General features: G+C 39.9%; 1 protein-coding gene across 2 annotated transcripts in view; it reads right to left on the bottom strand.

Moving 5' to 3' along the window:
- Positions 1–26,087, bottom strand: part of PLPP3 (phospholipid phosphatase 3) — a 99,349-nt gene that overhangs the window by 5,647 nt on the left and 67,615 nt on the right. For both annotated transcript variants that reach the window (XM_058175111.1, XM_058175113.1), the window contains one exon: positions 8,533–8,709. In XM_058175111.1, coding sequence (XP_058031094.1) covers positions 8,533–8,709 — 177 coding nt within the window. The remainder of the gene's footprint in view (positions 1–8,532; positions 8,710–26,087) is intronic.

Below are 26,087 nucleotides of genomic sequence, written 5' to 3'. Positions count from 1 at the left end.
TTTTAGCTTTTAAGTGAAGAGACTGCAGTGTGTATTGTCTCAAAGTGCCTACTGTTGAAGTGGCTTCATAAGTCAAAAGTTTACTACCAAGCTGTTTATATTAAGATTCTTGACTTGTTCCTCCAAAACATGCTAGAAATCCAAAGCGGAAAGAATCTGTTTATTTTTTTACTTTAGAAGATAAGTCAAAGAATTTCCGTCTGGATGTAAATTTTGGCTTTTGCTTAAGGGTGATTCTTGGGGGGGGGGGATTAGTTTAGCAACTAAATAAAAGTTAATTCGATGGGCATAGTGCAGCAGGGCACTGTGACACAAGTAACAACCTAGAATTCTTAAGGTGACCGGATCATCAATGAAAGTTCCAGTTCAGGTCATAGATCTGATTCTCTATATAGATGAACACTAATAACTACAACAAAACTATTACAAATGACACAAAAGCTCTTTTCCATCAAACCCACCCTATCACAAAGGGTTATGGAACAGTAACCCCATATATCTGGATGACACCAGACTGCCAATGTCCAACAGTGGTAATGAGACGATTAAGAGTGCAGAGAAGAGCAACAAAGATGATTAGGGGACTGGAGGATAAAACATATGAAGAACGGTTGCAGGAACTGGGCATGTCTAGTTTAACAAAAAGAAGGTCTAGGGGAGACATGATAGCTGTGTTCCAATATCTCAGGGGCTGCCACAAAGAAGAGGGAGTCGGGCTGTTCTCCAAAGCACCTGAGGGTAGAACAAGAAGCAATGGGTGGAAACTGATCAAAGAAAGAAGCAACTTAGAACTAAGGAGAAATTTCCTGACAGTTAGAACAATTAATAAGTGGAACGACTTGCCTTCAGAAGTTGTGAATGCTCCAACACTGGAAATTTTTAAGAAAATGTTGGATAACCATCTGACTGAGATGGTGTAGGGTTTCCTGCCTGGGCAGGGGGTTGGACTAGAAGGCCTCCAAGGTCCCTTCCAACTCTGATGTTATGTTATGTTATGTTAAGAGTGTCAGATTTTACTTTACCGATTGATTTAAAAAAATAGAGAGAAGTTCTCGAGTTCATAAATCTTCCTTCTGCAAAACATTTTACGTATCAGTTTCAGACTGGAAGCAGGCTGAGAGGAAGAGAAGAAAAACAGGGCAAGCAAGAAGTAGTTTGGCTGTACAGACTTTTACCAACAGGAGGGGGAAACAGCAAGATAGACAGTTTTGTAGGTGTGTCTCACTCCCAGTCAGAATTAAAAATAATTATAATTCTGTTTAATTCTATTTTATAGAAGCTAAAGCAGAGTCACGATCTGGAACTAGAGAAATCCATTTAAGGCATAAATAAATAAACATTCAATGAAGGAAGTAATAATCAGACTTCAATAAACATTGATGAGATGGGTAGCACATAAATCAAATAAATATATGAATAAAACATTATTCCTACAACAACGGAATTACATATTCTGTATCCATGAAATCACGGGGCGGGGTGGGGGCACTAGAAAATTGCTGAACATCCCTCTTCTCAGTTTCCTTTTTTTTGGTCATGCCTCTCATTGCAAGCCTGGGCAAATGGTGACAAATGCTTTCTCTGTATCCTGGCTCAGGCCTGATGCATATAGAAGACTTGGAGCTGGCGGGGTAAAAAATGATTGGGGTGAAAAAGGAAAGAGCCATACATGTGCTTGATATTGAGCATGCAGCTGTTTCCTCCGGCCACTACCTCGTCACAGGAAAGTCAAAGTGAAGCAGCCAAACCCTCTTCTGCCTCAGTAAACCAGGCCATCTGTTAATTGCTCAGGAAAAGTATGTTGGATTTGTAACTTGTCACTGCACAGGAAACAGTGAAACTGTCCATGTCTTCTATTGTCTGCCTAAAGCTATTCACTCCTGTGTCATGAGATCATCAATAATTTGATACACCTTGAATTCTATGCTTTATCTAGGGCAGAGAACAAAACTATGATTACAAAAAAAAAAAGTCACCTTTTCGTGATACTCCTAATCTGCTGCCTTATAGCGATACTGATAAGGGGCCGTAGGCCTCTGTTTCCCTTCTAGAGGACAATTGGTATCTATTAAGCATAGGATTATAAATACCCTTAGTATTTGAAAAGATGCTACATGAAATGCCAAATAAGTGGTAGACTCCTATCAAGCAGACCTAAAAAAAAGTATCATGGCATAAAATGCTACTTCATTAGCCTTCTTATTTCCTGCTCAAAGCAGCTACAGCAAAAAACCAAAACCAAACAAGTTTCATTCAGCAAAGTTGCTTTGCCTAGATGGCACACGAGAGGGGTGAAGGAAAGAGAGAAAATATTCAGCAGCTTTCAAAAATGTTTAAATCTTTTAGGAAAGAAGGGGAAAAAGAGCCACTATAATAATTTATGGATTCACCTAGGTGAAATATGGCATGGGTTGTTTGAGAGACCACCTCTCCCCAATTGCCTATACCACCAGATGAGGGGTGAAATCTAGCAGGTTCTGGAGAACCGGTAGCGGAAATTTTGAGTAGTTCGGAGAACTGGCAAATACCACCTCTGGCTGGCCCCAGAGTGGAAAGGGAATGGAGATTTTGCAGTATCCTTCCCCTGCCACGCTCACCAAGCCACACTCACAGAACCGGTAGTAAAAAAAAATTGGATTTCACCACTGCACCAGATCCAGCAGAACAGGTATGCTATGGATCTCATCTCCTGGGTCCCGCTAGTGGGACCCAGGAGACGGGCCTTTTCTGCCATGGCACCCGTGTTATGAAACATCCTTCGCCCTGAAGTGAGGCTGGATTCCTGTTTTCCAAAAAGAAGGCCCTCAAAATCTTGTAATGCCAGCAGGCCTGGGGCCCCAGGGGCCCCAGTGAGGTACTGAGGCTCCACTGTTGTTGACCTCTGCTGTCCTCTCTTACTGCATAATCACAATTTTGGATAATAATTGTTTGTTATATAATACTGTTTTATGGTTTTCATTCAACTCTGCTCAAGAGTGATTTTTTCACGAGATATTAATTTGATGAATAAATGAAATTATTCATTTAAATTATTTAAATGAATAAATAAATAAAATACACTATGGTGGTAATATGCCCAGTTTGGCACAAATTCAAAGAAAGCTTTCCCCTCCAAACATTAAACATGCCAAACCTCGATCTTTGGAAGGAAATGCAGAAAACAGCTGCTTCATATGAATTTCAGCATTGTACATTACACCTGAAAGGCTAGAGGTCACTTAGCATTTATATTTCCATTTTCCTAACATTATATAAAGAAATCCTACATTTGTTTTCTTGGCTTAAGAGTATCCTTGCCTTTCTTACTTGGTTTTACCAATGCCAACCTAATCCAATCTATTGACAATCTCCTCCCTTTCCCCAAATCCATTCCTGGCTGCTGATGTGTTCAGCTAATATAATAGCTCAATAGTAGTAAGTGCAAGAGAAATCTTGGAGTCCTAATGGACAGTTACTTAAATATGAGCCAGCACTCTGCTGCCACTGCCAAAAAAGCCAACACAGTCCTAGGCTGCATTTTTTTTTTTTTTGGTCTTAAAAAGTTTTATTTTGACATTCTTATCCAATAACATATCCAATAACATATTTAATGTACCCTCATATACAATTAATCGGGTTTGCCCGGTCACCACCCCCTTCCTTTTCCTTTTACTCTCCTTCTTTACCTTCTTCTACTTTCCATAACCATCCTCCCCCTCTCTTATCTACATCCTCTCCTCTTTCCTCCCTACTCCTTCTTCTCCCTCTTCCCTCTTCCTTCCTTCCTTTTCCTCCTCCTCCTCTTCTCTTTCCTCCTTCTCTCTTCTCCTTCTTTCCCTTCATTCTAAAGTAGTAACCAGGCAGGTCCGATCTTACATTAATTATACATCTTCAATCATCTTTGTACATTAACTATCAATCCATTTTCTACCCCTCCCCTCCTTCCTTCCTCCCCCACCCCCAGGACTTCCGAGAACCGAGTACAGGGTATAAAACTAACAACAAAATTAAAATCTAGCACAAATCATAATCCATAGTCGTTCCTTAAAACCTCCACTCCTTCCAAAGACAAAGAAGATACTTTTCTTCCACTCCATTATATATCAGACCATTCCACTCCTAGAATTCTCAAAGTTTCCAATTGAGTTAGTGTTTATTCTTGAATAAAGTACGTAGTTTTAATATCCAACCTTCATCAATCAATATCAAAACAACGTTCCATCTTCCAATATTCACCAAGGTTTCTTCTAAAATGTCTTTCTTCCCTTAGCAGTCTCTCAAAAATAGTTCATATTTCCAACTTAGTTTCTTTAATTTTCTGTCCAACCTTCAGGGGTAAGCAATAGTCCATCTTTTCACATCTTTAACATTATATATACAACAAATAATATTACAAATATCCAAAGTGTCAATTGTAATAATTAAAATCTTCACTTTACCTTACTTATGTCAAATAACATTGTTAAAATTACACCTATAACATCCAAAATATATCTATTATAACAATTACATTCTAATTAACATTACATCCATCTCTTAAATATAATATTTAATCCAAGTTCCTAAATTTTACTATCTATCCTCCAAAATTAAACAATATTCCATCTTCCTATTCCTTTATACCTTTAATATATCATATAGTACCCCTAAAATTACACATTTATATCCACAATAAATCATTTACAAAAATTAACCATAATCATATTTAATAAAATTAAACATTCTCCTCCTTCTTCTATCTTACACATTTTCAACCATCTATTCACCATTCAACTTAACATCTGTTAAGAAAGAATTCCCAATCTTTAATACATTAGTATAAAAATCTAGTGGTTTACAAATTGTATTGAGAAAATACTTTTCTTCCTTTATAATTCAGTGTTAAACCTGCTGGAACCTCCCATCTAAAATATATCTGATGTTTCTTAAGCTCATCCACCAGAAAGGCAAATTCTTTTCTCTTTCTTAACATTTTAGGAGGAATTTCCTTCATCATTATTATATCTTGTCCTAATATTTGAAATTTATTTTTATAAAATGCTTGCAAAATTCCATACCTAATCCTCTTATTTGTAAAATAAATAACCACATCTCTCGGTAAACACTTCTGCCTTGCCCACCAGGAATTAACACGATAAATTTTTCAATATTAACTTCAAAATCTTCTGGTTCCATTCCCTCTATCTGGGCAAAGGCCTGAATAAAAATCTCTTTCAAATTTTCCTCTTTAAATTCTCTTAAACCCTTACCCTTATAGCATATTCCATTAATTTATATTGTAATATAACCCTTTCTTCCTCTGCCTTATCAGCCTTAACCTGAATATCATCTATTTTATTTTCTAAATTCAAATTAATTTGAACTTCATCTATTTTCCTTTGCAAATCTAAATTAATTTGGTTAAATTCATTCAGTCTTTCTTCTGTCTGTGTACTAGATAACAATAATGGAGTAATTGATTCCTTTAATTTTTCATCTCCTTACTCTGCTCTTCCACCAAATCTTTAAAATCCAGTATTTCTTTCTCCATTTCATTAAATTTTGATCTATTTCTGAAAGATGACCCCCCATAAGCCCCTGTAAAAATTCCTTAGACTTTCTTTAATATCCTCTCTCAATTTCCGTACCTGAAGTGAAGATATTTCCAATAATTTAGAAGTGGTTAAATCTCTTTGCTTAAAAGCCATTTTTAAACTAAGTAATATCAAGAAGAAGAAGAAAAAAAAAAAGGGGAGGAATAAAAGAAAAAAAACCCAATAAATTTTTCTTCTTAAACACTGTAAAAAAGATAATAAAAAAAGAAATAGATTTTTTTTAAAAAAAGAATTCCATTTAGAAAAAAAAAATCTTGTTATTTTCTTCTTAGAGGTTCCACACCAGCAATTGTAATCAGCATTTCCTTAGCTTTCGCTTTCAAAAAACAAAACGCCATCTTTCTTCATCTCCACTCTTCAAATAACTTCTCTGTCAGGGAGTTAAAATCATCTTACAAGCAAATGCCAGCCCTCCTGCTTTCGATTCTTCCGTGTTGACAATTTATCATTAATCCTCTTCAGTCACGGAGATGGACGCTGCGTTTTGCTCTGCTTTTGCAGAGGCGTTCTGGACTCTGGAGCTTTTTTTGAACTATCGAAGGAGCGTTCCCATCAAACCACCAGAAATCATTCTGGGGCTTTTCTTGGGGGCCCAAACTTCAGTTCAAATGCTCATCTCCCCCTCTTTGCCCGAGGGCAGAGATTTACGAGCTGTTGACAGAAGATTAGCACTGTCTAAACAGCTCTCACAGAATCACAAAGAACGGGCGGACTGAAATCGCCCGCCATTAACACAGCGGAGCCAAACCGGAAGCCCAGTCCTAGGCTGCATTAACAGAGGAATAATATCAAGATCATGTTAATATCATTTTATAATGCCTTGGTAAGACCACACTTTGAATATTGCATCTAGTTTTGGTGGCCATGATATAAAAAAGATATTGCAAATATAGAAAGAGTGCAGACAAAAGCAACGAAGATGATTAGGGGACTGGAGGCTAAAACATACGAAGGACTGTTACAGGAACTGGGTATGGCTCTAGTCTAATGAAAAGAAGGAGCGGTGGGGATATGATAGCACTGTTACAATATCTGAGGAGCTCCTACAAAGACAAGAGGGATCAAACTATTTTCCAAAGCACCAAAAGGCAAGACAAGAAACAATAGTTGGAAAGTACGAGAGAAGCAACCTAGAATTAAGGATTAATGAATTAATTGCCTAAGGGTGACAGCAATTAATCAATAGAATAGTTTGCCTTCAGATGTTGTTGCCGCTTCATCACTGAAGGCTTTCAAAAAGAGACTGGAATGATATAGGGTCTCCTGCTTGATGAGGGGATCGGACTAGAAGACCTCCGAGGTCCTTTCCAACTCTGTTATTCTGTTGTATTGTTATAATGATATTTGTACCAACTTTAAAAAAATAGTATATTGTTTTTCAGTCTGTGCTAAACTTCAGAGTCTCTTTCCCTTCCATGTACATAACTGCTGCTTGATAGTATCTAGGTGTCTCTCCCCATGCAATTAACCATGAGCTTCTAAGATTGGGACACTGTCTATTACCCCAAATTTAGTTGGCAGCAGTATTAATCAGGCTATCTAGTATGAAACCTGCCTGTGGGCCACAATTTCTTAGCATATTACAGTGCCAGTATCCCAGAAATCAATGCCTGGTAATGTCTGATAGAAGCCATAACAACAGACACTGGATGTGTCATGATGTAAGTACATAATCTGCATCATGTCATCATGATGCATGCAACATCACCTTGGCTTCTCAGCTGACATTCAAAACTATCACCAGTATATTAAAATTCTGTAGCAATTATTCTTGTCTTACAGTAACAAGTTCTGTTCTTTATGATGGCTGATTTCATAATACAAGTAGGCTTATCCCACATTAAAATGAACATATAACCTTTAGACCGGACAAAACAAAAATCCAATTTCAATACTTTATCACTTGAGATGATGCACTCTGTTTCAATTTTAGCATTTCAACAAATTTAAGTAAATCAATTCCCAAGAAATAATCAACATTTTGCGAGAATGTGAATCCAAGACTTTCAGTTTCTTTCTAGGAGGGCTACTCAGAGTTCACGTCAAGCTTCCAAAAGCCACAAGAATAGCTTTGAGCCCTTCCAAAAGTTGCAACTGAATTACAATTTTAATTCACTGTCAAATTAGTAGGAGGTAATTATGTTAATTGCATTTAATTAATGAAGTTAAATTAATTTAAATTAAGTAGGTTTCATGTTTTAAAAATGCATCCTAGATTTACACAGAGAAAAGTAGTTTTACAAAAACTAATTTCGAAAGACTCTACCTCTGGGATCCCTTCAAGTGTAATGGTGGCAGACACTTTTAAAAACATAAAACAACTTGCAATATAGGTGTTAAAGGGAACACTTTTCCTTACACAAGTATGCTCAAATGATAAGGTCATATGCTGTACTTGCTTCCAGGTACCATCATGATCAGAGATAAAAAAGATAATATTTAGGAGACGGAAAAATCCTGTCCAGGAACATTTGCCAAGAGCTAACTTTATTATTATGTAAAACATGTTCTAATTTCTCAATCCTTCTAGCTTTGTGTATTTATCTTAGAAATATTTTAAGAAATCTTGTTGGTCACTTCCTTGTTTGCAGATTTTAATCTATTCCGTTTCTAAGTGTTATTACTGTTTAGTTTATTTTACTGCTTAGATTGTTAGTGTAAGATTCTCAGATGTAGTATAGTATAAAAATCTTCTACATACACAAACAAACCAAGTGTCTCGCTAGCAGAGTCTCCCTCCCTGTTGGATATATATTCCACACTTGTGATGGAGATAAAATTCTTATATATGGTGCTTGAAGAGTAATGTTTGTTTTATGTGCCATATTACAATTTGTGGAGGTTTTAAGTTACATGAAGTCCTATCGCAGTCTCTACCATGGAACGGAGTACTATTTTGTTACATGTGATATTTACAGACATTTACTGAAATAATAAGCTGGTAATATAGAAGACTTACTATACAATATGCCACCAGGGCTCCTTGTGTAAAGCCTGCCAGTACATCTGTGGGGTGATGTTTGTGGTCGGACACACGAGAAAGTCCTGTATAAAATGCCATCATGATCAGTGTGAACTGCAGCAACGGGCGCAGCAGGCGGGCTCCTCTCCAAGTAAATCTGGCTTGCAGGTACAACTGTAATGACAAAGAAAGTAACAGAAAAGCACAATGATACTGTCCTCAAAGCAAATGACACTGTCAACTTTCTCCAATATGAAACTTCCAAAATCCTGGTTCAATGCTATACTAATGATGGCAGACTAACCAACTTCTGGGCAACCTTCTTCAACTTAGCCAGTTCTTCCTATACAAAAGCTAGTACTAAATATTGGGGTATCAATTTCATCTTTCTACTGATTTCAGGGTGCCTGACCAATTTCATTTTGGACATATTAGACTATGACTCCCATTACACCTAGCAAGTGTAACATTGGAGAAAGCCGATACAGATGAGCAAAAATACAAGACTGGAAAATATTTTTTCCATTTGCTGTGTGAGGGCTATCTATGCCACTAAGTATCACATCACATGGCAGAGAATTCTTTAACTCAGGGGGTTTTCAGTTCTGGGTTATGTCAGCCATGGTTGTTGGGAACTGTAGTCAGCAACACCTTGAAGTTGACAGGCATTCCCAATCTTTATGAAAGTTAATTACTCTTCCGGGCGGGAGATTACTTTTCATTTCATCCCACTCCAATTTAGATTAAAAATCTGAATGTTCAAACCGTTTATAGCAAATTACCTTGGCTTTCCTGGATCGATGCTAATAAACTTCACTGGGTAACCCTGAGTCTCATTCTGATAATTACAAGGATACTGTCTCACTTTTATTACCTTTTTGTCATTTTTCCCCTTGGACTAAATAAATATTCCACACTTAAGAGCTTCTTCATAAGAAAGGTGCCCTAATCCTTTTGGCTTCTCTTTTTCTGTGCTCTGTAAAAATCTACAAAGCTCTTTCAAAACTGGCTGCTGGATATCTTAAACTACTATGTAGTTTCTTACATTGTGAAGTCATATGTTTGAATTTCACCTCTTTTCTAGTTTTGCCTGAAATTCAAGTTCTATTGAGTTACTTTCAACGTTTAAGGCTTCTTAAACATAAAATTTAGAGTGAAAAATGTCATTTTTGCTACAGAGGTGGAGCAGAAACCTATAAATATGCAGACATATACTCAGTTGAAAACTGAGGGTGTGACCTAAGATGAAGTAGCTGAATGAGGTCAAATGGACACTTGTCCCTTGCTTCGTTCCTCCCCACTTATCCTGATCCAGTTTCCTCTCAAAAGCTGAGGGCACAGCCTATTTCTCAGGTTCCTGTGGGAACCAGGGAGGCAAAAAGGGAAAGAGGCTGCAGGAAACACATAGACGTCTATTCACAAATCAAAGGAGCTGGTAGCTGGCCCAACCCAAAAGTCAGGGTGTGGAGAATGTAGGCCTGACTGAATACCTCATCAGCTACTGCCTTCCTGTGCATAGGAAGCAAGGAATGGGATGTGACAAGGTCACAGAAAAGTCCCATGTAGGATCTGAGCTGTAATATTGATTGGAGGAATTGAACTGTTACGTTACACTTACAAAGAGTGCATTAAAAAATCCAACATATTGCTGAATAGAGAGCTTACAATTAATAAGAAAATATCCAACAAATGTTTCTGATTCCCTGAACGTGAAATGCCATCAGATTCTTTGCTGGAACGTAATTACTGAATGACATGTTTGAATCTTGAGGTTGCACTTGTTTTTTGTGACAAGGGATCCCTTGTCTGAATCCCAAGCCTCTCAAACTTTCCTTAGAAGAATTCTCTCATTTGATACAATTTTCTGTATCTAAAACTAATTCATATTCAGTCCTGATCAAAGTATTTCTGGTTGAATGCAGTGGGTGTAATTTCCGGGTGTGTGTATGGAATTCAAAACCTTCCCACCCAAGTTCATCTCCTAGATCAGGGGCGTCAAAGTCGTGTCATAGAATAGAATAGAATAGAATAGAATAGAATAGAATAGAATAGAATAGAATTTTATTGGCCAAGTGTGATTGGACACACAAGGAATTTGTCTTGGTGCATATGCTCTCAGTGTACATAAAAGAAAAGATACATTCATCAAGGTACAACATTTACAACACAATTGATGGTCAATATATCAATATAAATCATAAGGATTGCCAGCAACAAGTTATAGTCATACAGTCATATGTGGAAAAAGATTGGTGATGGGAACTATGAGACGATTAATAGTAGTGCAGATTCAGTAAATAGTCTGACAGTGTTGATGGAATTATTTGTTTAGCAGAGTGATGGCCTTCGGGAAAAAACTGTTCTTGTGTTTAGTTGTTCTGGTGTGCAGTGCTCTATAGCGTCGTTTTGAGGGTAGGAGTTGAAACAGTTTATGTCCAGGATGCGAGGGATCTGCAAATATTTTCACGGCCCTCTTCTTGATTCGTGCAGTATACAGGTCCTCAATGGAAGGCAGGTTGGTAGCAATTATTTTTTCTGCAGTTCTAATTATCCTCTGAAATCTGTGTTTTTCTTGTTGGGTTGCAGAACCGAACCAGACAGTTATAGAGGTGCAAATGACAGACTCAATAATTCCTCTGTAGAACTGAATCAGCAGCTCCTTGGGCAGTTTGAGCTTACTGAGTTGGCGCAGAAAGAACATTCTTTGTTGTCCTTTTTTAATGATGTTTTTGATGTTAGCTGTCCATTTTAGATCTTGCGATATGATAGAACCTAGAAATCTGAAGGTTTCTACTGTTGATACTGTGTTGTCAAGTATTGTGAGAGGTGGAAGTATGGAAGGGTTTCTCCTAAAGTCTACCACCATTTCTACGGTTTTGAGTGTGTTCAGTTCCAGATTGTTTTGGTTGCACCACAAGGCTAATCGTTCGACCTCTCGTCTATATGCGGATTCGTCATCACGGCAGTGTCACATGATGTATTGTGACTTTTCCCCTTTCGCTAAACCAGGTGGGGTGGGGCTTGCATGTGATGCATCCGGCCCACAGGCTGCGAGTTTGACACCCCTGACCTAGATTGATGAACATGGTCCCATATCTCTAGAGCAGAGTTACCCACAACTGCCCCCAAATACCTTCTCCCTGGATTATTTCTATCAACATAATGGGTCCAATTGTGTGCCATCCTGTAACTGCCATGCATTCTCACACTGAAAAGTTATTTCAGCTAAGTCCAGCCCTATATTAGATATTGTTTTTCTTTGATAATGTTAGCGTGATTAAGAGTGCATTAGCGCTGTAAAAAAAATGGGAAGAAAATGCTTAAAAACTTTTTCTAGCAATAACCCAGATCAAATGTACATGTTTGACTGACGAAGACAGGCAGGTTGACCAGCTTGAGGACAAGCGCTATGTCTAAATCCCATTTTTGCCAGTTCTTATCTAGCATATTAGAACTATTTTGGGGGCAGTGGAACAGACAAGACCTACCTATTGTTGCTGGAAAATGGGAATAGTTCATTAATAGCCCTGCCCTGAAATATTATCATCTAGTGGGACCTAGGAAGTGTGACTTTTTTTGTAGCTGCTGCTATCTTGGGAAACCCCCTTTCCTTGGGAAGCCATCAGACCTTCACCCTCTTCTCCTTCCAGAAGGCTGTAAAGAGCTGGATATACCCCCTCGCACTGGGATAGAATAAGATAGAAAACTGAAGGTGGCTTAGTTGCAGGTAACAGAGGAGAATGACTGAAATGTGTTTTTAAGATGATTTTTTACCGTTTCTTGGTTTTACCATTATTGTGAGTCATTCAGAGTTGTATTCTAAGATGTGAGGTCCTATGTTTCTTTTAAATAAATAGAACCACAGTATTCCACCCATAAGGGCAATTTTGTTACTCAAGTGCTCTGAAAGAGAAAACTACAGCCAGTGAAATTTTACTCTTGATATGTCTTTTAAAATTAAGCTTTAAGTTGAATTTTAAAATTTTAATCAGTATATGCATATCCTTTTATGATGAAAAGATAATGTCTGGCTTGTAACCTACACTTTTTGTATAAGAGTGATACATATACCCATAGAATCAAATTCCCCCCTAAAAATTTAGATATGTCTCAAAATACGAAATGGTAACAAATTTGCAAAAAGCCCTCCTAGGAAAACAGAAACAGAAGCTGGCTTTATCACAGATGAATTCAGGCTAAAATCTGCATCTAAATTTGTTATGATCAAATGCTATAAAAACAGCAGGATTGTCCAAGACTTTTACTAAACATGAAGGGTTAATTAATTGAGTTCTTGCTAACCAAATCTTCCCCTGTCTCATTCATGATCCATTTTGACATTGCCATCCTATCCTTACTTCTTAAAGGCTTTCATTATGAAGTGAAACCAAGCTAAAGAAAACAAAACTTTATTTTTTTAAAAAAAATACTAGCTGTTTTTGTAGCGAATTATATATGGTTTTTTCGTAAAGTCTCCAACTGCTGCAAACTCAGTCATAGGAGGTTTACAGAGGCGCCAAGGTGGTGTTTGGATAGTAACAAAACATTGAGCAACTACAGCGCCAGACCAATGGGCAGCCATGGGAAAAACAGCCACCAATAGCATGGACTAGAAAAGTGTGACAAAACCAAAGAGGGAGGGAAGAAAGCAATGACCCAGTGACCATCGAGTGCGAGAGTTGCTGAAAAATCATACAAGTATTAAAATTCTGGCAAGAGCTGCACCACCACATAACCAACAGCTCTGGGGGAATATGCAGCACCGCCATTGCCAGGGGACTTCCAGTGATGTCAGCGGGAATAGACTGTGGTCAGCCAGAGATTCTAAGCAAATAAAAATGAGGTATCCATGTTTCTTCAGCAAGTTACAGAACAGCATGAGAAAACTATTAATAGTTGCTTATATTTTTACTTTTCGGAATACGTTATATATATAAAAAAGGCGGCTCATTCCAGCCTGTAACCCAAGCCATGTTTCTAATTTCACCTCCTAAATGTCATTTTTTTGCTATTTCCAGTAGTATTAGTGAACACACATATAATGAAGCTTGTGCACGTCAGATTAACTTTCATCTTATCTGTCCTGGCTGAACCAAAGCACTTTTAGATACTCCGTATTGTTAAACAGAGATGAATTTGTGCCATTTAAAATTGCTAAGAAGGACGGAGGGACTCAACCCAAAGTGGACATCCTCCTCTGACTTGATAACTGAAAATGTGTTGGAACTATAGCTTTTAATCATAATCTCCAAACATTTGTAGAGTATCAGTCTGGAGATGATTAGGGAAAGGAGAAGAAAGATACAACCAACTACAAAGAATAAATACTTTGTAATTCACATATACCACATATACTTATTTATCATATATATACTTATTTACACACACACACACAAACTAGTGATGAGGCTGATGAGGTGGCTTAGTATACAATGTAATGTTGTTTTTGGAGATAAATAAGAAGGCATGTAAATACTACTTGACTAATTGAAATGTGGCTATAAAATAGATTCATAGCTTTTTATGATAGTAAATATTAACATCTTACAAGTGACTGAGTAGCAGAATTTGGCCTTGTTCAGATCAGCTAGAAAAATGCAAGAGAGAAAGACTGAAATATTTCCTTTGTTGAATTTGCACTTTGAAATCAGACACTGATGTTTATCTAATGAATAATACACTGGCCATCATCCTACTAAAATATAGTTTTAGGTCTGCTCCAGTAGCTAAGAACAAATATCAAGCAATCCTAGAAATTCAACTATTAAATATTAAAGATATATAAGAGCTGATTTCCTAATTATCATGGCACAATTAAAGATATCTTAGCAAGGCTACATAAGAAAGCAATCCAATGATTGTTGGCACATGCATGGTCTCTTTGGGCACCATTATATACTTGACTTGCAGTAGCAAAACCCTGGCAAACATTAAGGCAGTAATTGATATTAAGGAAGACAAAGGAAACATGTAGTGTTTGAAGACTGACACAGTAGTATCAGAACAGGACATTAAGGGTAAAATAAGGTTTGGTCTAACAAATTCTAATATAGAGGTAGGCAACTGATTGATAATTTGCCACATTTCTAATTGTTGAGAGTGCTAAATACCTCAATGGCAGGATCTCATTATATGTATGGATATAACTGGAAGTATTTTTCCTAAAATATTGAGAGGATTCTCTTTTCCTCTTTATTTTATCAACTATGTTATACCCAACTGGGGATTATATTAATTTCGGTTTTTTGCTACACTAAAAAATGACATGAAACTGTGGGGCCAATTATCAGCAACCAGGTGCTGAAAAAGGGGGGAGGGGATCAAGGGTTATGTGGTCCTGGGATTTCAGGTTACCCCGTTCTCCTTTTTTTTCTCCTTGCTGAGGTAAATCTACAGAAGTTGAGGTTTTGAACTCACTGCAGAACTACTGATTTATATAAAGACAATGCAACATTCTTTCACGTATATACAGTAGCTAATTGTCACTTAATAAGTCTACCATATTTAATCAATGATGCCTCTGAAAATGAAATTAAGATATTATTCTCTGTAAGAAACAGTACAAAGTTTACAATATGGAGCTGATTCCCAACAGAGTTAAAGGGCATCAGGTCAGCAAAGTTGGCTTATATTGAACCATCACATCTGATTCTTCAATCACTCTTCTGTTGTTGAGTTGAGAAAGATAGTTTCAATTTCAAAGCCCCAGATGTAGAAGTCTATTTGCCAAATATTTCTGGTGCATCTATTTACAAGTTTAATATAGACATTCTGGCATGAAATTTCTGCAAAAACAGCTAATTTTATCAGATAATGTCTACTTTTTACTTTAGACCATTGCTTTTTTACCATGATGATAAAGCAAAATCCATGCACCCAACTAAAACGAATTGCAAAGATCCAAGTGCGGAAAGTACATAATGCCAGTGTCTCCTTAGCAAAAACACTGTATTTTTTTTAAAAAAAGAAAGGATCAAAGAAAGGAATGAATTGTCTGTTAGTCTGCATTATTTCTCAAATCTTTTTAAATGGATATCATGAGATATGCAGCCCAAAGGAGCACGAATTAATCAGTGCTTGGTTTTATATTCACAGACAATAAGGGCTAATTTATTTCCACATAACAATAGATCAACATGTTAAAAATATGTGATGAAATGCCGTCTTATAGCAACAACAAACTGCATTCAGATATATAGGCATTTGCTTAGAACTATTAAAAAAAGGCATCACTATTTGAAAATCTTTTTAAAAACCAGTGTTTTGAGACAACTTCATATATTCCATATTATTGAATACCAATTACAGACCACTGTCATATTTCCCCTAAACTTTTCCATATACATATGTAATATGCTAGCTGTTATACTAACTATGGTATATTACATGTATCACATAACATGTCACTTACTCTAAACATGGGTTGAATAGCAGAGGCAAAATCTGAATCCTCAAACTATATGCAAACATTTCTTTGAATTTTAAAAATTTAACAGGAACCAAATATGAGTTTATAAATACAGAAGCTTTAAAAATTTTAATATGTCAAGGGCTCTAGGAAACACAGTTTTAATCTTGGTGGAATTAAAAAAAACCAGCCACAATCCGCAACCTTGACAAATTTCATGAAGATCCATTTCCTGAAGGTCTAGAAGGTAGACAAAAGAATTCTTTAAGGAAAATGGCCTCAATAGTGGCTCCTTCCTCACTTTGAGAATGAAGGAAAATTATCACCTTATGGGAAAGTTTGCCATTAGTCAGCGCTTCAAGTTTCATTTTTTTCAAAATTCTAACAAATGAAAGTAGCATAACAGGTTGCATTTAATTATATGATCAGCTGGGCCAGAAAGTTCTCAGCAGGTTGAAAACCAGCAAGGGCCTTGATTATATGTACTATATATAATAGGGAGGAAAACATTTAGCAACACTTTTGCATAAGACAAAACATGCAAAGACAGACCCCAGTACAGCAGCAATGAAATACTTGTTTGAGCACGCCAGTAATTTTTAAAACAATCCAAACTGAGAGTGACTAATTTAAACCAAAGGTGAATCTTAAAACTTCCTTGCACCCATTTTTTTACCCATCTATTTCCACTGGCATCAATTCTGTGATTTACTCTGGAGATTTTCAATGCTGAATCAAACAAGGGGGTACATTTCACAAATTGCTATGCTTCCATTGCTGCTGTCTTGGCTTATCAGTACAGTGTGAAAGAATTTACAGATCTTGAGCCTTTTCAGGTACACTCAGCCTGATACCAGTTCAAATCAAAAATTCATCCTCCTAGAACTTTTGACACTAACAGTGGCAATCCCACTCTCATAAATCCAATGCGATTCTTCAAATAGCTATTTGCTCTTATTAAACTTTTATCAGAGTTTTCCCCCCAGTGAGATTGTCACATAGCCACTGCAGTACAGATCCTTAATACAGATCAGACCCTCACAACATGAAGCTTATAGGCTGCATACAGTCTGCTAAACAGCTTTGTGAGACCCACCAATTTTTTAAAAGTAATCAGTTTAGAGCCACCACAGCTAGATCCAGTGTTCCTGCTCTTCTATTCGCCACAGAATAGTTGATGGACACTTCCAGTATTTTTTTTTTCTGGCCCTTGAGAGTTTTTAGTTTATCAATGTTATCAATTTAGTTTATCAATTTTAGTTAATCAATATTTCACCATGATGAGTTGTACAGGCCAGGTATAGACTAATTTTTACTTTGTACAACATCTAGACCTAGGCACTGTGATTTACAAACATGGCTTATGGCTTAGCATTTGTGTTTGCACTTAGATATTTTCGGGTTTTTTAAAAACAAAGAATGGCTTTTTTAAAAAAGCATGATTTAATTTGATGTGCAAAGCCAAGTTTTAAGAACTTTTCTCCACGTTCCAGTTCTAAGAAGGACAATTAGTTTCTTCTGATTAAACAAGTGGGGAAAAAACCCCAATTCTGAGTATATTCTAAGGATAAGAGGATAATTTAAGGATAATTTAACTGTAGACTGAAGACTGCCAACAATAAATTTTACATTTTCATAAAATCTGCATAACCCAGCACATCTATATCTAGAAATGACTACAATATTATGATCTGAGTAAAGAAACACCATGGACCTGCATGTCTCTGCTCTGTCACATTAAGATGGCCTTTTCTACATACCAATAGTGTTGGATTGTCTAACCCAGTGGTTCCCAACCCTTTTTTGGCCATGCCTCACCTAAGCATCTCTAAAATCCTGAGGCCCCCCTGTGACATATAATTCTTTGAGTCTTGTCTATGCATATATTAAAAAGTGTTGCTAAGGTCTAAAGCAGTGGTTGTTAACCTTTTTGGTGTCAAGTGCCCAAAGCATGCACGTGCATACGCAAATGCATGCATGCGTGCCCGAACCCCCAAAATGCAATGTGAGCACCCCTGGTGCATGAGCCCTAGCCCCCCTGCACCCTGTTTTTGGCCTGGAAAGCCTCCTGCACCAACCTGGGAGCCAAAACAGGGAGCGGGAGCGCAGCGTCAAACCCCCCACACCTGAGTTTGGGCCTGGAAAGCCTCCTGCACCAACCTGCACCCCCTCCGTGTATTGCCCCACCCCCTGTGCATGTGCACCTGTGTCCCCCCCCCATGCGCCCAGCCCCCGTGCATGTGTGGCAGAGACCCGAAGATTAGCTGGCTGGCAGGAGGTGTGCGCACATGTGCAGTGGAACTGGCTTGGGGCGATAGCTGGCGTGCCCGCAGAGAGAGCTCTGTGTGCCACTTGTGGCACACGTGCCATAAGTTTGCCATCATGGGTTTAGAGCAGGGATGTCCAAACTTGGCCCCTTGAAGAGTGGTGGACTTCAACTCCCAGAATTCTTCAACTAGCAACTTGCTTAAATTTATAGCTCATGCTGGCTGGGGAATTCTGGGAGTTGAAGTCCACCACTCTCCAAAGGGCCAAGTTTGGACACCCCTGGTTTAGAGTCTAATCTCTAGACACCACACATTTTCGAACTGCCCCCATTAAAAATCAAATTGCCTCCCTGTGGGGTTTGGGCCCCACGTTGGGAACCACTGGTCTAACCCTTTAAACAAAAAGGATTCAAAACCATGTGGCTTTCCAGAAGCTGTTGGCACTCCTCTCCATTATTCTAGTTAAGGAAATTAGAAATAAGGGTCAATACTACTCTCCAGTTCTCAAATAAATAATGTCTTTAAATAAAGATTTGTCTTCTGACATTCTTTATATGCAAGGCTGCCTTTTTTTTTTTTAATAAAGCAGGATAAAATCTTGTTTTACAAGGTGGGACAAGTGACACCTTGTCCCAGCAATGGTAGTGGTGATGAGTTACACAAATCATTTATCCAAATGTTCAAGAGATGAACCTCATTGCTAATAACTAAAAGCCAAAATACTCCCATCTATGCATTGCTGGGAACAAAATCAAGTTCTAACCGTTCTTGCATTGATGCTCGTCCCTCCGGTTCATTGGTCATGTTATTTTAGCATTGCTGAGACGAAATGGTATAAATGTTTATGGAGTAACTTTGAAATCCTTACAGGGGAAAAAAAGAGAGAGAGGAAAATATGAAGAAATAAATTCACATAGACTATCAAGAAGCCTGAATGTATGGTAATTAAATTACAAAGATTGCTACCAACTTAAAGAGGAAAGGGGAAAGGAGGAGGAGGAGGAACAGCAGGGTGTTGTCTTAATTTATCTTTTTGGACAGCAACAAGAAGGAATTGTAATAGGAAAGGACTATTCATAGATATAGTTAATGTTTTTATACAATTAAGTCTGCATCCCTTCTCGGTAGCCCTATTCCTATTTCATACCTAAGAATATGGCAAATATTCTTCCTACGGATCATAGGAAAGTCTCAAAAAGGGGAAAAGGGGAGTCCTTCCCATGTTATATTTTAATCACAAATCACTCGTTAAATCTCTCCCTCTTCCTTCCAAAGAGCTTAGGGCTGCTCCACCCATAACTGACCTATGCAAGGTTTCTTTCAGGAGTTCTACCCAGCTTACTTCCAGCCAGGAAGCACTTTCGCATAACAAGCAGAGGAAAGGAAGGGCAGAGCCATTTTTCATTGACAAAGAAAAACAAGGCCAGAGCCAGAAATTTTGAGTGAAACTATGTGGGCAAGTCAAATCCACCTGCCCTGCTTCCTGGAGTGCTTCTGGGTAAACGAGGTTTTTTTTTTCCTTCCCCTTTTCGCCTAATGAAAGAGATAATTATAATATTCACTCAATGTATGCAAATCCCAGATAAGCAGCCTAACATTATCTCATTATGTTTTCTGATGAAATGAAGTATGTGCAAGGGTGTACATTTTGTGCCTTTCCCCCCCCCCTCCCTGTTTTCTACGCTCTTGATGCTGTTGTAATGAAGCTAGGAATGGAACATCTATGCAGATAAGGATTTCCAAGCATTCCAATCATTCATTCTGAAGAATCAATGACATCCAAACCAATGGACCCATTTCAAGGATTGTGTTTTTCTACCCATTTCTGTTTGATGTCACTCACTGGCCCATGTTGGACACAAAATGTGGTGCAGCCACACTCTTGGAAGCAAAGGACTTTTAATGATCTTTCAGAGAATTCAAGTTTTGTCTGATGCAGACAAGAGGCTAAGTTGCTGCTTTAGGCTACAACGATGTTTTTGAAGTTAAATTCATTTTTTTTCCCCTCAAAAAAGTCTTTCCTTTTCCTAGAAGCTTGACATTATGCTGACTTCCTTAACAATTTTTCTGGGCTAATAAATGACAGTTGATAATCAAGATCGACCAACCATAGTTCATAGGTAGTATTAGTTTTTCTATCGGCGCCTGATCTGCTGAGTTTTACATCTACGCCCACCCTCATCATCGGTGTTGGAAGTTTGGATGAGACCGCGGCATGGAATTAAGGCCGCGGGGGGTGAGCTTTGAGAACGGCGTCCTTTTGGCCCCATATACTATTCTCCTTGCTGGGTCATTGTTGTTTCGACGGGTTTTGAACCCCCCCCCGCCCTGTTTGAAGAGGTGGGGGAGGGGATTCCACCCGGTTTTTTAAGATCTTTCCAGGGACTCCCTTTCCGGGAATTGACAGTGCCAGCGATGGTGGGGATGACGACGCTTCTCACCTACTTGCCATATGGGTTTGTTGGCCTATTTTTGACTTTGACTTTCCATCGGAAAAAGGGGCCTCCCATTGGTTGGACCATCTATTCTTGCCTTGTCCATTCGGAGGATATGACTCTCTCTCGCTGTCTCTACTTTTCAACATGCGATACTCCGCACATGAATTCCTCTGCCTGCGAGGTGCCCCTGCCTCGCAGGAATGGCCCACTGAATTACCAAGGGCCGGCCTCAATGACGGGTCTTGGGACCCACAGAGGTGGCATGCGTCGAGGAAGAGCCTTTGGGGATTTTTAAATAGGGAATTTTTAAAGGGGGGGGAGGGCAAGGGCGGGTGTTGGGGGAAACCCGTCGGGGAGGGTATGTCCAGTCCTAGCGCGTGCTCACGACACTATTTTAGCTGGTCCGAAGACAGAGGGGAGGGGTCTGAACAGAGCAAAGAGTATCATTCCATCTGTACGGTAAGTGGGAGGGGCAGATATGGCGGAGGCAGGGGGCCGTATCGTTCTTTGGGAGCACGTGGCCGATGTTTAAAGGCGATCACGTGCTCCGGCCCCCCAGTCCTCACTCGTTCCCCGGATGGTCAGGATCCTCAGAGCTTGGGTCTACGGCTGATGGTCTGCAATGCCCGGTCTGTGGTTAATAAGGCTCCCCTGATTTACGATCTGATTCAGAGGGAATCCGCGGACCTTATGGGCATTACGGAGACCTGGCTGGGCACAGAAGGGGGCGTACCCCTGGTTGAACTGTGCCCTCCGGGTTTCCGTGCATTCCATCAGCCGAGGGCCCAGGGTAGGGGTGGGGGGGTGGCGGTTGTGATTAGAGAAAGTCTGGAGCCGAGGGAGTCCACTGTTCCTCAGATAGCTGGCTGTGAATCCCTCCTTGTGAAGTGGGGCCACCAAAATCAGATGGGGTTGTTGATCACGTACCTGGCTCCTTGCTGCGTGACTACAGCCCTACCTGAACTACTGGAGGTACTTGCTGGCGTGGCGGTTGAGATTCCCAGACTTTTGGTCTTGGGAGATTTCAACTTGCCATCGGCCGGCTTGTCATCAACAGTGGTTCAGGAGTTCCAGGCCTCCATGACGGCCTTGGACCTGATTCAAGTAACTGATGGCCCTACACACATCGGGGGCAGCGCGCTAGACTTGATTTTTATCTCTGGTCAGTGGGTAAATGATCTGGATTTAGGAGATATAGTGAAAGAACCGTTGTCATGGTCAGACCATTTTCTCCTTCGCCTAGACTTTCGAACCGCTGCTCACCACCGCAGGGAGACGGAGCCGATGCGTTGGTTCCGTCCCAGGCGCCTGATGGACCCGGAGAGGTTCCTGACGGAGCTTGGGCCGTTTCCTGAGGATCTTACCCACGGCACGACTGAAGAACTGGTTGCGGCTTGGGAACGGGCCGCAGCTGGGGCTTTGGACCGTGTCGTGCCTTTGCGGCCTCTGACCCGGCATAGATCTCAATTGGCTCCCTGGTTCTCCGGGGAGCTGAGAGAGATGAAACGCCGGAGAAGACGCCTAGAGAGTGTTTGGAGGTCCAGCCGTTCCGAGGCTGATCGGACACTAGTGAGGTCCTTTACTAGGACCTACCTAGTGGCAATGAGGGAGGCGGCGTTCTCGTTCCACCCTCATTGCATCGGCAGATACCCGCCCGCCCGCCCTGTTTCGGGTGACCCGTTCCCTCCTTCAACAGGAGGGACGGATGACCCCTTGCAGGGGCGAGCCGAGGAGTTTAACGGTTATCTATACGATAAAATCGTTCAGCTTCGTGATGGCTTGGACCATGATTGCGATGATTCAGCCGAGGTGGCAGAGACTCGTCTTGTTGAGGTTATTTGGGATGAGTTTGAGTCTGTGGCTCGAGGGGCGTGGACAGGTTGCTGGGGAGGTTGCATGCAACTACGTGTTTACTGGACCCGTGTCCTTCCTGGTTAGTACTGGCTGCTCAGGAAGTGACACGAGGCTGGCTCCAGGGGATTATAAATGCTTCTTTGGTTGAAGGGGTCTTCCCCGCCGCCTTGAAGGAGGCGGTGGTGAGACCTCTCCTGAAGAAGCCTTCCCTGGACCCAGCTATTTTGGGAAATTATCGTCCAGTCTCCAACCTTCGCTTCTTAGCGAAGGTTGTAGAGAGTGTGGTTGCATGGCAGCTTCCCCGGCACCTGGAGGAAGCTGTCTATCTAGACCCGTTCCAGTCCGGCTTCCGACCCGGTTACAGCACGGAGACGGCTTTGGTCGCGTTGGTGGATGACCTCTGGAGGGCCAGGGACAGGGGTTGTTCCTCTGCCTTGGTCCTATTAGATCTCCCAGCGGCTTTTGATACCATCGACCATGGTATCCTGCTGCACCGGTTGGAGGGATTGGGAGTGGGAGGCACCGTTTACCGGTGGTTCTCCTCCTATCTCTCCGACCGGTCGCAGACAGTGTTGACAGGGGGGCAGAGGTCGTCCTCGAGGGGCCTCACTTGTGGGGTACCTCAGGGGGCGATTCTCTCGCCTACCCTGTTCAACATCTATATGAAGCCGCTGGGTGAGGTCATCAGTGGTTTCGGGGTGAGTTATCATCTGTACGCTGATGATACTCAGCTGTACTTTTCCACCCCGGACCACCCCAACGAAGCGGTCGAAGTGCTGTCCCGGTGCCTGGAAGCCGTACGGGTCTGGATGGGGAGAAACAGACTCAAGCTCAATCCCTCCAAGACGGAGTGGCTATGGATGCCGGCACCCCGGTACAATCAGCTGCTCCCGCAGCTGACTGTTGTGGGCGAGTTAGTGGCCCCAAAGGAGGTGGTTCGCAACTTGGGCGTCCTCCTGGATGGTCGGCTGTCCTTTGATGAACATCTGGCGGCCGTCACCAGGAGGGCCTTTTACCAAGTTCGCTTGGTTCGCCAGTTGCGTCCCTTCCTTGACCGGGAGGCCTTATGCACAGTCACTCACGCTCTGGTTACGTCTCGGCTGGATTATTGCAATGCTCTCTACATGGGGCTGCCCTTGAGGTGCATCCGGAGGCTGCAGTTAGTCCAGAATGCAGCTGCGCGAGTGGTAATGGGAGCCGTTCGTGGCTCCCATGTAACACCACTGCTCCGTAGTCTGCACTGGCTTCCTGTAGTCTTTCGGGTGCGCTTCAAGATCCTGGTTACCATCTTTAAAGCGCTCCATGGCTTAGGACCCGGGTACTTACGAGACCACCTGCTGTTACCTTATGCCTCCCATCGACCCGTACGCTCCCACAGAGAGGGCCTTCTCAGGGTGCCGTCCGCCAAACAATGTCGGTTGGCGGCCCCCAGGAGTAGGGCCTTCTCTGTGGGAGCACCAACGCTCTGGAACGAACTCCCCCCTGGCTTACGTCAAGTGCCTGATCTTCGGACCTTTCGTCGTGAGCTAAAAACATATTTATTCATTCAAGCAGGACTGGCATAAATAGTTGATTTTAAATTGGGGTTTTAGTAATATTTTAAATTTTTAAATCTTTTAAATTACCGGCCGTTTAGTAATAGTTTATTTTAATTTCTTTTAATTGTATATATTTTGTATTTTATTCCGGCTGTACACCGCCCTGAGTCCTTCGGGAGAAGGGCAGTATAAAAATTTAATAAAATAAATAAATAAATAAATAAATAAATAAATAAATAAATAAATAAATAAATAAATAAATAAATAAATAGTTAACCTGGATTTGTTTTTAATGCTGACTAGATAGCTAACCAGGCTGTTTAACAAGGAGAGAATCTAGTTAATGTATTAAAATCTTTGCATCCAGTTAACTAGAGACTTAGAATAATGTTATTGTCACTTTAAATGTACACTAATCGGCATACATTAAAATGCAATTTCATTGCATACAATTCTCAAAGGGTCACCACCTCCAATATACATTACACAAAAAATGACAAAAATATAAATAAATAAACAAAAAGTTTTATATTAAATTAAATTTATATTAAAAAGTTAATATATTAAAATTAGAGTAGGTTTCTCTTTTAGAATTAAAAGACAACTCTAATTGAAAACAAATTCATTCATTCATTCATTCAATCAATCAATCAATCAATCCAAATATTCTCCTCTACATTGTAGGAAAGCCTTTCTTGTGTTCTTAACTTAACTAAACATTTTTTTATATCAAAAGCAAGTTTCACTGTTCCGTAGTGAAATTTTGGGTATGCGTGATACTTAACCAAACATTACATCTCAAAGTGGAGCACAGCAATTTTGAGTGGATTTTCATTTAATTTCCTCAGGGGAAGCAGATTCTGGCCCTAATTATGGTTCTAATGCCAATCTATTTATTTGTGGTTAGTGGTCACCCTGCTGTAGAGAGTAGGGAAGATGACATTGATGGAGATATGCAGGGTCGACTACTAAATCAACAAAGGATAAAATGAGATAACATTCAAAAGCATCTCAGCAGATGCTTTCCGAATTCACTGAACTATAAGGAAGTGGAATTGCAGTACAACTCACAAGATTCTGGTATTACAGCTAATCTCAATCTTTGCCATCTTTCCAGTGGAGTTGATTTTCTGGTCTGATCTACCTAGTGAGGCTGACACAAGGGGGAGGGACTACACACCTTTGCCACATGGCTCTGTGTTATTACTTTACCTGAGCTGAGATGTGGTGTCCTTTTTTTATGTGCATCAAGCAACTAATCTGGGCTATCAATTGATATATTCTATGTAGGATTATTGAATCCTTCTGCGGTAACTCTTCTTCCATTCCATCCAATACATTCTTAATATAGCTTTTGCCGCTTTTTAATTTCCAAACATAGTGATTTATCTGCTTCACTTCTTCCCCCTTTGATAACAAACTCATGGTAGTCTACCACTGAATTTCAGAGATCTTCCAGTATTTCAGTCCTTCCTAACACTATCCCACACGTTGAATTCTGGATCTTCTAGATAAAAAACCTGTATCTCCCTGATTCTCCTGGATGCCAAACAACTATCAGAAACTCTTAATAGTAGAGAAAGAAACCAGTATTGCAGGATCCGTGACACATTGTTTTATATGGAAATGACGGCTGGAAGCCAAAATAACATTGTTCACATGACTGCATTTCTTTATGTTTACACTGCTGCATTTTCCAAGCAATTTTATATGTGGATGGATGAACTGGTAAAAATCAAGTTAGTTTCAAACATATATTCTATGAACTAATAGAATCTGAATTACTGTGTCTATGCTTCTTTATAAATAACAAGTTTTTTTTAAACTATAGATTTATTCTTGCATAAACAACACCATATAGGGCCTTGACTGTGTAAACTCCATGATTAAGAGACAAGCCCTTGAAATTGTATTCTAGGTTTTAATAATTAAAGCTTTAATCTATGATTCTATTACATGAAATATATGTAGTATGATCTTTTACTTTTTCTGGTTCATAATATTCGTTCATTTCCCATTATAAACCTGAGGGAAGGGGACATGGAGT

This window comes from Ahaetulla prasina, chromosome 3 (assembly GCF_028640845.1).
Source record: "Ahaetulla prasina isolate Xishuangbanna chromosome 3, ASM2864084v1, whole genome shotgun sequence".
In the NCBI taxonomy this organism is placed as follows: domain Eukaryota; kingdom Metazoa; phylum Chordata; class Lepidosauria; order Squamata; family Colubridae; genus Ahaetulla; species Ahaetulla prasina.
This window is presented reverse-complemented; position numbering and strand designations above follow the sequence as displayed.